Consider the following 12394-nt stretch of genomic DNA (forward strand, 5'->3'; position numbering starts at 1 on the left):
TTTCCTCCGTGTTTAAATCCTCAGGACCTGGGACCATAGTGATATTTAGGTGCACTTCCATCTTATACACAGACATAAAAATGCAAGATGAAGTTCATCTTGGAATCTGTCTTCCGGGTTTGAACTAAGAACAGACACTTAGTTTGTTGAAGTGGGAGTGGAAATGGAATTATTGGGGCCAGGGTACCGGAACTGGGCAGATGGACTGTGTTGGCCTTTCTCTTTCCTTCTCTCTATCTCAGTCCTCCTAGCTGTCTTGAGCTTCCTTTCTCATACTGTATCTTTTCTATTTTCTCTCTCATGCTTTTCCTCCTCTTGAACTGACCATGATCTGAAACAAAAAAATATATTTTATAGTCAGTTGTATTTTAGGTGTAGGAGGTAAATTGTTTTTCAAAATATAAAAGTAACTGAGGTTTTTCAGGTTTTCTGTGTGCCCCTGAATTGATATTCCCCGCTGACTCTGTGGTCTTTGGTTGAAGAAAGATTCTCCCTGTGAGACCAGAGACTGGATATTCCCAGGACAGTAGGACAGCTGAGCAAATTTGGAGGTGTGTGAGGAGAGCCACAAGGAGAGGTACGGGAGCAGGGAGGCAGGCTTCTTTCTTGCAGCCTTCAGACTGGACTGTGATGGGAGGGATTTATGAAAGCAAAGGCACAGACACCTCAAGGGCAGGTAGGCGGTGCCAGAAAGCTGGGTGAAATGGATGAAGTGACTGAAGAGCTAAGTGGACTAAGTAGCATTCTCCACAGGCCCTCAGGAAATGCCTAAGTGTTTACGCCAGATGCTGAGGTCATCACCAGTAGTGAGCCAGCCTCTGCTTTTGTGACTTAGATGTGACCCATCCTCCCACACACACCCTCCCCTCCCTCCACCTCTGAGAGGCAGGTGGGTCCTGAGGTAGGACATTATTTTATCCTCTAAACCCGCAGTGTTTCATCTCCTCCTCCAGGAAGGTACTCACGACTTTCTACTCTGCCTTGTGGTCCTCTGTAAATGTCTCAGCACTCTTACCAGACAAATGAGCTTTTTAAAGGAAAGCTTCCTTCATTTGTCCGTGTACCTGTCCATCCAAATATTAACTGTTGGGAACAGGCAGTTAAACACACGGCCTCACTCTAGGTCTAGTTGGGAGCTGACCTGAAAGGATTTATAACGCGTGTTAAGTGTGTGAGGATGTTACACGATGTCAAGGAAGGGGTACCCCAGTCTGTCTGGGAACTCGGTGACACCGTCTCAGAAGATGAGGTGCTTGGGCCCACCTTGAATGAGGAGTAAGAAACGTTCACAGCGCAGACTGCGGAAGGGCAATGGGTGACATTTCCGAAGGGGGAAACCCTCTGACAGAGGCAGAGAGGTATGAGAGAGAAGAGGAGGTGTTTGGAACACCACGAGTCTTTGCTGTTTTCGAAGCACAAATTGAAACAAGGGGAGAGTGGCAGGAGGTGAGGGAGGCACATGGGGAGAACTTCTGAAGACCCCGGTGCACCCTATTAAAGACCCGAGACTTAATCCCACTGTTTGGTTTCCTATTGCTGCTATAACAAATTCCCACAAACAGAGTGCCTTAAAACAATACGCATTTAATGTCTTATAGTTCTGGAGGTCAGAGATCTAACATGGGTCTTATTTGGCTGAAATCAAGTTGTTAGTAGGTCTGCATTGCTTCCGGAGACTTTGGGGCAGAATCTGTTTCCATGCATTTTCCTGCATTTTCTTCCATCCACGGCTCCTTCTTCCATGTTCAGGGCCAACAGCACAGCATCTTCAAGTCTCTCTTTCTGACCTCTCTTTCCATTGTCACATCTCCCGTCCTGCCTCCCTCTTATAGCGACTCCTGTGATTACATTGGGCCCACCTGAATGATCCAGAATCATCTCCCCATCTCACAGTTTTAAACTCAATAACATGTGCAGAATTCCTTCTGCCATGTAAGGTAACATATTTACAAGTTCCTGGATTGGGAGAGAAGCGTCTTTTGGGAGGGGCCATTTTCTGCCAGCTACACACACATACCCGGATTCTGAGAAAACAAGACTCCCTGTCCCTCTGAAGGAAGGGCCGTGGGGAGGTCCTGAAATTATGACCTAAAAGTCATTTCTAGCCATATTCCAGAAATCCTGAAGAGTCAAGTCTTAAGGACCAGGACCTTCACAAATGGGGAATTAAGGGGGAGGGGGTTGGAGGGGCAGGGGGCTTTAGTCAAGGGCCACCCTGGGTCCACCCAGCCAGCTTAGGGTGAGACAGACCAAAAGCCTTGGAAGTGCCCTTACACCAATGTTGAGCAGTTCCTACAGCAGCTCTGCAGGGAGGGCTTGGTCTGGAGGTGCTGTGGGGGAGAGAAAGGAAAAGCTGTGCTTCTAGGGAAATGAGGGGGCCCTGAGGAGGCACAGAGATAGTGCAGCACTGCTAGGGCCAGTGCTAGGAGAGCAGCACTGGCGGTCAGCGCCATCCACCCATGGCCATACAGTGACCCTGTAGTGCTGGGCTCCAGTAGCTCCTGAGCAGGGCGTTGAGAGGACAGCACCCTGGGGAGGGGGCCTTCAAGAAGGGCATCTGACAGGGCAGGTTCCTGGCCCGACCCAGCACAGGTCACACAGACTCCTGGTACCATGAAGGACTCATGCTGAGTTAACAGAGGACCCAAGAGGACTTGGGCAGAATGTGGTATTGAAATTGATGGCAGGATTTAGAATCCTGTCTGAGATTTACCAAATTTAGGTTACCTTCCATAGTCAGAGCTCAGTAAATGTTTGATGAGCGAGCAAAGACATCCCAGGATCCCTGTGAGGTTCCCCACAGATACCTCAGCATCACTTCTAGAGCTGAGGTCCCAGAGTGCCCAGCGTCCATCACTAGGGCTCTTAATTATGAGACTCCCTAAGGGAAAAGGAGATGCCTCCAACACTGTGGCCTCCTCTGGCATCATGTCCCTGGCATTCGCCAGGAGGAGACAGTGTCCCACAGGCTCAGGAACGTGTCCCTGTTTGTGAATGTTCTCTGTTCAGTCCTGTCCCTGTTAAACTAAACCAGCCTGTGCATCTATAGACTGGTTCTCAAAACCAGTATCTCCTGAAAAACGTCCCCTAGGACCCTCACAGTTGACGGTCTCTCTTCATCAGCTGTGTTGAGGACGTGCAGTGTGGCACAGTGCCCTCGTTACAGCTGTGACTCTGCTGCTAAGTAGCCATGTGGACCTAGACAAATCATCCTCCTGAGTCTTTCCTCATTTGTCAAGGAAAAAAGATCGCAGACCTGATGTTCTATCATTTTTATTGACATTTGTGGTTTTCTGCTTCTCTGAGCCTTGATCACTGACTTGGGTTAGAAGTCCTCTAGAAGGAACAAACATATGGACACCAAGAGGGGAAGGCAAAGATGGGGGTGGGGTGGGGGTGGGATGAACTGGAAGATTGGGATTGACATGTATACACTAATTTGTATAAAATAGATAACTAATAGGACCCTGCTGTATAAAAAAAAAAATTAAATTAAAAACAAAGTCCTCTAGAAGGAACTGGGTTTTCAATAGCAGTAAGCACACCGTGGCTTAACACATGAGAATAATTAAGAACAGCTGCATACAACTAAAGCCAGCTTCATTTGAAACATACAGTGTTTAGATTGCTTAACCCTGTTATAGCTCCTAAACTCTGGCTTGAAAATGTGGCCCTAGAAGTCCACCTCAGCTCTGGTTTTCTTTGACCAGCAGTGGGTTGGTAGATGGGTCCAGCCAATTGTTCTGTTTCATCAACCTGTCATCTTCTTCCTTTGGCATTTTTTTTTAATATCATCTTTTTTAAAAAAAAATTATTTCTTTTTGGCTGCGTTGGGTTTTGGTTGCTGTGCGTGGGCTTTCTCTAGTTGTGGTGAGTGGGGGCTACTCTTCATTGCAGTGCTCAGGCTTCTCCTTGCGGTGGCTTCTCTTGTTGCAGTGCACGGGCTCTAGGCGCACGGGCTTCAGTAGTTGCAGCATGCGGGCTCAGTAGTTGTGGCTCACAGGCTCTAGAGCGCAGGCTCAGTAGTTGTGGCGCAAGGGCTTAGTTGCTCCGTGGCACGTGGGATCTTCCTGGACCAGGGATTGAACCCGTGTCCCCAGCATTGGCAGGTGGATTCTTATCCACTGCGCCACCAGGGAAGTCCCTTCCTTTGGCATTTTTTAAATGATATAACCTTTACATTCTCTAAACCTTCTGTCATTGCTGTCTGTGAACTTTCCAGAGTAAAGTACATTTTGAGGAGAGAATAGTTTGTGCATTTATCTATGATACTGTCATTCCTTGGTGTTTTTGAGAAAGAGTGAGAGAATGTGTTTCTGGGTGTGTAATTAAATAAATAGCATGTGTTCTTTTATCCAACAGCTGAAGCAATGGAAGGCATTTGAAGAGGAAAACCAAACAATCAGACGCATGGCCAAATATTTCAGCACTCCCAGCAAAAGCTTGCACACCCAGTATGGTGAGGAACAGAGCTGCCACGTTAGAGGAGAGAAAAACTCCATGGAGAGACTCCTCACAGAAGTAAGCGAGACCCTGCCTGCTGGATTCTCTATAAAGAACTCCAGTCATGCATTGGTGGCCCCATATGCCTCATTGCTAACATTCTTTCTCCTTCTCCCATTTCCCCAGTTCCTAGCCATTCTGGTCTCCCTTAGCAGCAAGCAAAACCTCAACATTTCCCCAGTGCCCCTCCCATTGCTGACTCTCACCCACTTCATTCGTTCACTGGACAGATGTGTGCCAGGCATTGTGCTAAGTGCTGACGAACAAAACAGAATCCCTGCCTTCATGGAGCTCACAGTGTAGTGGAGGAAATAGATACTGATCAAGTAGCCATATAGTTATAAATGGTGATAAGAATTATGAAGGGAAAAATCAGAGTGGGAAGAAAGAGTGGTGAGGACAAGGGAATCTAATTTAGAGTGGTCGGAAAAGACTCTCTGAGCTGAGAGCTGAAGGTTAACTACAAATTAGCGAGGCAAAGAGTTCAGGGAAAAGCATTCCAAATGCGGGGAACAGCATTGTAAAGGCCCTGAGGAGTAGTGGATGCTAGCTTCTGCTGTGTGATACATTCTTTCTTTGCAGAGAGTAGTGCCCTTGTTTCCAAGATCCTATGGGGCTCCTTATTGTCTTTTCCAGGTGCTAACTAGAAATCTCAATCATCCTACCAACCCAGAAAATAAAGAGGTGTCTAAAGATGGGGAGGAAGGATGAATAGAGCCTATGAATATCACAGTAGCGCCAAGGCAGAGACAAGGGAGCCCCCCGTCCTCTTTCTTCTGTTCTTCAGCCAGATTTGGCACCTCTCCCAGAACTGGGCAGAGTGATGTGGGCTTGAAGAAAGCACATGGGAAAGCTTGAGGCCGCACTGCCTCAGAGAGGAGGCATGGGGCCCAGAGGAATTAGCCATTTTTTTCACACTAACTAAATTATATTCCATATTTTTGTTTTAGTAGAGAACATACCTGAGTAGGTGCTATATGGGAAATTATGCTTTTTCTTATTGGACTGACACTGGGTACCAATAGTCCCTGTGTGAAAGGATGGTGTGATGGGGACCTAAGGAACGTAACCAATGAAGGGATTCAGCTCCCCAGGCACCCTCAGTCCCTCGCACCATTCCCTTGGTTCTGGACCTTTTTTATCCATCAGAGTAATACTTGTCCATTTCTTTACTATTTATCAAGCATTCAGGACCTTTTTTCAGAGCCAAATTTCTTCCCACCTGGCAAGGGAGTTGCATTGCCATTGATAGTCTCTGAATTCTTCAAAGAAACATTTTTTTTTCAGCTAAACAGAAGGCCAGAAACTTGGCGAGAACACCCAGGATGGTTTTCATTCACAAGCAGCTAATGTTGGAACAGCCAAGTGGCCTGACTCTTTAGCCTTATGGTAATTTGTGACGTTCTTTTTGTACTCCTGCCACGCTACCCTGTTTCCCACGCAGTGACTGAATCCGCTCTACCAAAAAGATGCCTTGAGTCTGCAAAGGCAGGGCCCTAATAGGAAGCAGATGCTTAGGTAGTAAAATGCTGGACTCCTGTCCCCAACACCCCACACCTGGAACACCTTTCCCAGAGCAGGCCTGAGAACCAGCAGCCCATCCCAGAGCCCTGTGGCAGGCCTGGAGAGTTCCCGGTGTCTGAATCCCCAGCTCCAGCACTGCCCAGTGGATGAACACAACAATCTCTCCTGCCTCCGTAACCCCAGCTTCTCGGCTGCATTTCCCTCCTCTGCAGCCCCTCTGCCGCCCTGGTGTCCTCCTCCTACTTTCGCACCATCTGGGCATTCCATCTTCTCATTCTTGCCTCCCTTTCCCCATGGCAGTGGTCCCCAAAGGCTGTTTGGGGCAGCATCCATCCCTGACATCCCAGGCTGTGTGGAGACCAGCAGGTAGAATCTTCCCAGAGCTTGAAGAACCTCCCTTCCACACTCTGCAGCAGAGGAAACTCACCTTTACTTTTCTTCCTTGAAACAGAAAGAAGGGGAGATTCCGTTTCTCCCTGTGGCCTGCACCTTATGAAACATGCCTGTGGGTGTTTTGCTTCCCTGGGTGTGCCAAAGTGATAGTTAATAAGCTCGTTTCAATGCAGCTGCCATGGTCAGTCAGATTCTGGTTTCACAGTGGCAAACCACGCTTCTGATTAGTATGCAGCCACGGTGAAAACAGAGTCCCACTTCCTTTTCTGTAAGAAGGGAGATTTACTGATTAGGCTGATGTTTCTGAATCTGTCACCAGACAGCTTCAGATGTTTGGTTTGCTAGAGAAGAGTATTATTCCCAACTCAAGGTTTACACTGTTTTCCTATACTCTTAAGGAATTTGTGGATAAGGCACAAAAAGGCAGCACTCAGATTTCACTTGCTGGGGTAGCTGTCATCAGCGGATGGCTCCCTCCCAACTCTGGGAGGTGGTAGGGCCTCCTGAAGCCAGCATGAGAATGTGCCAGGTGGGCTTCACGAGGAAGGGCTGGTGAGGAGGAAGAGAGTTGGGGTCCCTCCAGTGCAGCCAGCGGCATCACCCCTGTGAGATGCTCAAAGAGATACCTGGCACCACCCAGATATCACGAAGAGCCTGAGTGAGTGTCTTCCTGTTACTCACCCGCTCTGCTCCTGGCGAGTCCTTGAGTCACCTACACTTCCGCGGCAACACCCAGCCCTTACCGCTCTGTGGCTGAGGAAAAAGGAGACTGAGCAGACAGGGGCTCAGCTGCAAGTCCTTCCGCTTATTCACCAGTTGCTCACTGGTTCGGAACTCTCTCCTGAGGGTAAGAGAAGTCTAAACCAGGATGAAACTGGGAGTACCAATAATCAGAAAAATCACCTTCATGCTCATAAGGAGGGAGCAGTAGATTTGCCTTGGAGTTGCTGCCAGAAGACTCTTGCTGGACTAGTTTACTTAATTTACTGTTCCCTCAAAGGTTCACTTCTGGGCAACTCTTCCATATCTACTTGAGAAGAAACCACAAATTCAATTCACAGGCGAGTTGTGTCAGGAATCCTAAAGAAGGGAAACATCCTTTTACTTCTAGGGCATAATAAATGGACGTCCAAATGCTCATCCTCAGCTTCTAAAGAGGGTGACAGCAGAGAGGCAGCATTTTGGTACTTGGACAAGCACTTCTTATTATCTTCTCCAAACTCTCGGCCCCGTGTCATCTGCCCCAAGACCCATCAGTTCCCCACGATGGTCTCTTTCCTCCTCCACTGCCTTTGAACATCAGAAATTTCAGAAGGTGGACATCAGGTCTGAACCAGACGATCAGCTGCTGTAGCACCGAAGGATGCTCAGCGCACACCCACTGCTGTTACTCTTCCTCCTACTTCGTAGCCCATGGTCCTGCAGTTAGAACAGGCACATCTCTGCAGCTGTCACCTGCCAGCATCCCGGGCACAGCCTGTTTATCAACTAACAGCCATGCAGCAGGTAGGCAGCTCACTAGCAGAACTGCCCAACTTCATTTATCTTCCGGGCTCCCTTCTACTTCTACTGAATCAAGCTATCAGGGACTTAGGCCCAATAACCATTTTTTTTTTTTTTTTTTTTTTTTTGAGCTTCTCCAGTAATTCTGATGCCTGCACTCCTTTGGGAGATACCGACAGCTGATAGTGCCACATGTAGCTTTGGCCTCCTACCCGCAAGTTCCAGCCGAGGGAGGTGATAATACCAACCTGAGATTCTCATTCCCCCTTAACACCCCCACCCCCACCCCTGGCTCCAGTCTTGTCACTTTGGCCCAGGAATCTCCATCCTTCATGTTCTTCCCTTTTTCTAGGCTGTTTAACAAGTGGCAAAATTCTTGTTTCCCTATTCCTTCATCCCCTTCAGAGATGCCTCAAGGTCATCTGTATTTTGCAGAAGTATGATACACCCAGAGTTGGGCCATCCCAAACACTGTTCTGACTGGTGTCCTGCAGAGTGACCTGACCCCCTGCGTTCTGAGCAAAGTTGAGAGGGTGCTGCAGCAGCCAGCAGGCAGCTAGACTGTGCCTCCCCTGACCGCCCTTCTCGCAGACAGTGCCACAGTCTGGGGATGTATGGGGAGACTAAGATCATACACCAATAAATGATAGTAAACCGTTGTTGAGCACACATGGCAGTTATTGTGCTAAATGCTTTGTATGCATCATCTCATTCCACCTCAAGGAGGGACCTCCTCAGAGCCTAAGATCACCAGCTAATACGTGGAGAAACTGGGATTTAAACCAGTGTCTTTTTTTGTTTGTTTGTTTTTGTTTTTTTGCGGTACGCGGGCCTCTCACTGTTGCGGCCTCTCCCGTTGCGGAGCACAGGCTCCGGACGCGCAGGCTCAGCGGCCATGGCTCACGGGCCCAGCCGCTCCGCGGCACGTGGGATCTTCCCAGACCGGGGCACGAACCCGTGTCCCCTGCATCGGCAGGCGGACTCTCAACCACTGCGCCACCAGGGAAGCCCTAAACCAGTGTCTTCTGATGCCACCCTTTCTCCACCATGGGAGAGTGTGAAAGCCCTCAGCAGCATCTTTTGTTGATGGTTTTGCTTTTGTTTTACAGAAAAATGCTGTGATTGAAAGCCTGCAAGAACAAGTAAACAACGCCAAAGAGAAACTGGTGAGGCTGATGTCAGCTGAGTGCACCTATGACCCCCCCGAGGGGGCTGTCCCGCCTGCCTCTTCCCACAGCAAGGACATCCTGGCTGCAGCCCCTCCCCATAGCCTAGCAGCTCAAGGGTCTTTGAAATGTCTCCCTGACTCTCTGAGTGATAACAGCCCGGCCACCCAGGACTCCCAGAGTACCTCAGCACCCGCCTCAAGTGTACAAGGCCTCAAGGGGCCTGTGAAGGACACCAGCCCCTCCCCGGGGCAGAAGGAGAAAACTGCTGCCTCTCAAGACTTTTCTGACCATTTAAATTTGGGCTGCAGCCAGAAGCCGCAGGCTGAGCAAAGCCAGGGTGAGGAGAGAAGAGACCAGGTACCCATGGGCCTCCAGCAGGATCTCATGCCAGGTGGAGAAGGCTCTGTTCTCCAGAGACAGGGGCAGCTGGAGAGCTCAGATGGGCCCCAAGCGCGACCGTCAAGGGTGAATTCAGTGATCAGGGAGAAGCTTCAGGAAGTCCTCCAAGATCTGGGCCTGGGCCCTGAGGCTCCCGTCCCCTCTCCCCCGTCCTGTCCCCAAGAGCCCTGGAAGAGCAGTGCCTGCCGCAGCCCCCAGAAGATGCCCCTCTCCAAGGAGCTGGGCTTCAGCCCGTACATGGTGAGGAGAAGGGGCGCGGCACAGCGGGCTCGCTCGCACTTGCCAGCTTCTGTGCCCTCCTTTGTGGGGCGTCAGGTAAACAGGGCTGATTCTGGGGCACGCACTGAGCGAAATGTGCAGGACAGGGACAGCCCCTGCCTGGACCCCCAAACTGCGGATTCCAGGGTAGCAAGACCCTCTTGTGGGAAGCCTTTACTACTACCAGTTCCTCAAGGCAAGCCAGACTCCCCGGAGGGCAGCAAACAGTGCCAGACAGAGCCCCAGAGAGCCGAAGGGAGCCACGCAGCCCTTTCTCACCAGCCTTCTGGTCCCGGCCGGGCGCTGTGCCCCGCTGCCCCACGCCGAGCCAGAGCCTCGCCAGACCTGCCTGAGCTGCAGTGGTCCCCGGCGCCCCCAGGCTGCCCTTCCCTGTCTCCTCTATGCAGCTACCTCGACACAGAGTCTAGCAGCTCAGACGAGTTCTTCTGCCGCTGCCACAGGCCCTACTGTGACATCTGCTTCCAGAGCTCCTCTGATTCCAGTGACAGAGGCTCGTCAGACAGCGACCCTGAGCCTGCTGGGAGGCTGGCTTCCTGGGAAAAACTGTGGGCCCGCTCGAAGCCTATCGTGAACTTCAAAGATGACCTGAAACCCACACTGGTGTGAACAGCAGAGCAAGTCTGGACATGGAGCTCTGTCCGGGACAAGCCATACCATGGCCTGTTGTGGCCTTCGGGGACTAGACCAGTGCCCTGCCTTGGACCAGCCCTTACCATGTTTCAGCTATGCTCACTTGAACACTGTGGTACCTGGAGCACTTCTCGATCTATACAAGGAGGGGTATTACCTGTCTTGTTCCTACCTCACCGCATTCCTGTAAAAGACTCCAGCCGAGTGCTCATAAAGGATACCCTTGGATAAAAGGTGCTAAATGAGCACAGAGCGTCTTCTGTCCTGGTCAGCCTGTAATGTACAGAACTCTTCATATATACCAGATGGATGGCTGGGTGGACAGACAGATGGAGAAATGGAAGGAAAATTTCTGCAGAACCAGAGTTGTGAACTGTGATCCATCAAACTGGCTCTTTGGTGGCAGACCTGCTAGGAAGACATCTCCTGCATCCTTGGGTGGCCCACGCTCAGCAGGGGGTGGTTTTGTTTCTGCTCAACTTTGTGAACAGCAGCACCCCTAGGTCCCAGCTTCCAGCCAGACTCAGCTCAGAGCCACCTGTACACCTCTATTTGGTGTTCATGTCTTTATACCATTGTGGCACCTCAGCATCATCCCTGAGACAGTCAGGTGTCCACAGGGCCACAGGTGACCCAGATCTCTCTCCTGGGCTCAAATGGCACCAGAGGCCCACCGCACTGACTTTGCCAGTGGTGCAGTTTTGCAATGGCAGGAAGCACTGGCAATCTCTGTTTAGGTTGGGGAGGCTCTATTGGTCAAGAGGATGCCAACTAGGGCTACATGACCACTGATGGCTACATAAACCTAAAAACAGAAAATGGGAAAATAGAAAGGAAGAAATGGGGGAGAAGGTAGGAAAGAAAACAGGTTTTGAACGTTTACCTTGAGTCTAGCATGGTACTTGGAAATATCAAATATCGGTGATTCCTTATGATAACCCCATGAAGTAGACACTCTCGTTCCCACTTTTACAGATGGAGATGATGAGGCTTAGAGAACTGAGGTAGCTTCCCCAGCATCACATTGCTGGAGAGGGGCCCATGTAGGGGCCCATGTGAGACTTGGCCACAGCTCACAGGACTCCAAGTGGGTAGACTTCCCTGGGGCACGTCTCTTCACTTGTTCTTCTGGGAGTGGCGGGCAGAGCGTAGCAGACCAGACAGCAAAGCAGGGGTAGTGTAGGAAGCTGCAGTGCACTCACCCTGCAGTCCAGGATGACAAAACTGGGCCCCTCACCTCGGGAAGCAGCCCTCCACTGCCTCACCGCCTCAGGGGCCCACTCACACCTCCCACGGGCAGCCGGGGAGTTGGTGAAAGATAAGTGCCAGGATCTCATCTGCTGCCAGAGCTACACGGAGAACACAGCTGGGTCCACTTCACTTGTTGCTGAGCTAGTTGTTGTTTACAGGCTGTTCCCTGCCCCCACTTGTGTGTTCATCTGTGTGTGTACTTATGCTTGTGTGCAGGAGTTTGGGCCTCATTAGGTATGTCTGGAGGGGAGCACATGGCTTTAAATGTCTCACAGAAGATGTTATCACAGACTCTTGGCGGCTGCTGACACCTTGTGAATCTCCAGACACTGGACCAGGAGGCCCTCCTGGTAACACAGCCTCTTCTGTTGTCTACTTTTAAATACAAATATCATAATTTATTCTGCGTGTGGGCTTGTAGTTTCTGCTTGTGCTATTTGTATGCTGTCCAAGTGAGACCTTAATAAAAGAAATGGCTCTCAAGGCAAGTCTCTTCAGAAATTGTAGTTTGGGGCTGGGGAGGAGGGGCACAGACAAGACTGAACCACCCAAAGGAGTGGAAATGCAGCAGCCATTAGGGTTGCTGCTGGCTTACCCTGGGTTCCAGGTGTATCTTCTACCACACTTCCATTTGTAACAGATTCTTTTGTGGTCTCCCCGTGCAGCTTCCTATCCCAGAAACACCTGCCCCAGTGGGTAGAGGAAACTCTGGAGACCCTCAGTTCTTCCCACCCACTGGGGAT

At 50.3% G+C, this 12394-nt stretch overlaps 1 protein-coding gene across 2 annotated transcripts in view; it reads left to right on the forward strand.

Annotated features, from left to right (window-relative positions):
* GPR156 (G protein-coupled receptor 156) overlaps nucleotides 1–12132 on the forward strand; it is a 62446-nt gene extending 50314 nt beyond the window's left edge. The window contains exons 8-9 of one of the 2 annotated variants that reach the window (XM_059064731.2): nucleotides 4363–4521; nucleotides 9033–12132. In XM_059064731.2, the coding sequence (XP_058920714.1) occupies nucleotides 4363–4521; nucleotides 9033–10376 (1503 nt within the window). In that variant the 3' untranslated portion in view covers nucleotides 10377–12132. The remainder of the gene's footprint in view (nucleotides 1–4362; nucleotides 4522–9032) is intronic. The other variant, XM_067034524.1, reaches the window with a different exon arrangement.
* The last annotated feature ends 262 nt before the right edge of the window (nucleotides 12133–12394 follow it).

Source organism: Kogia breviceps, chromosome 5, assembly GCF_026419965.1.
Source record: "Kogia breviceps isolate mKogBre1 chromosome 5, mKogBre1 haplotype 1, whole genome shotgun sequence".
In the NCBI taxonomy this organism is placed as follows: domain Eukaryota; kingdom Metazoa; phylum Chordata; class Mammalia; order Artiodactyla; family Physeteridae; genus Kogia; species Kogia breviceps.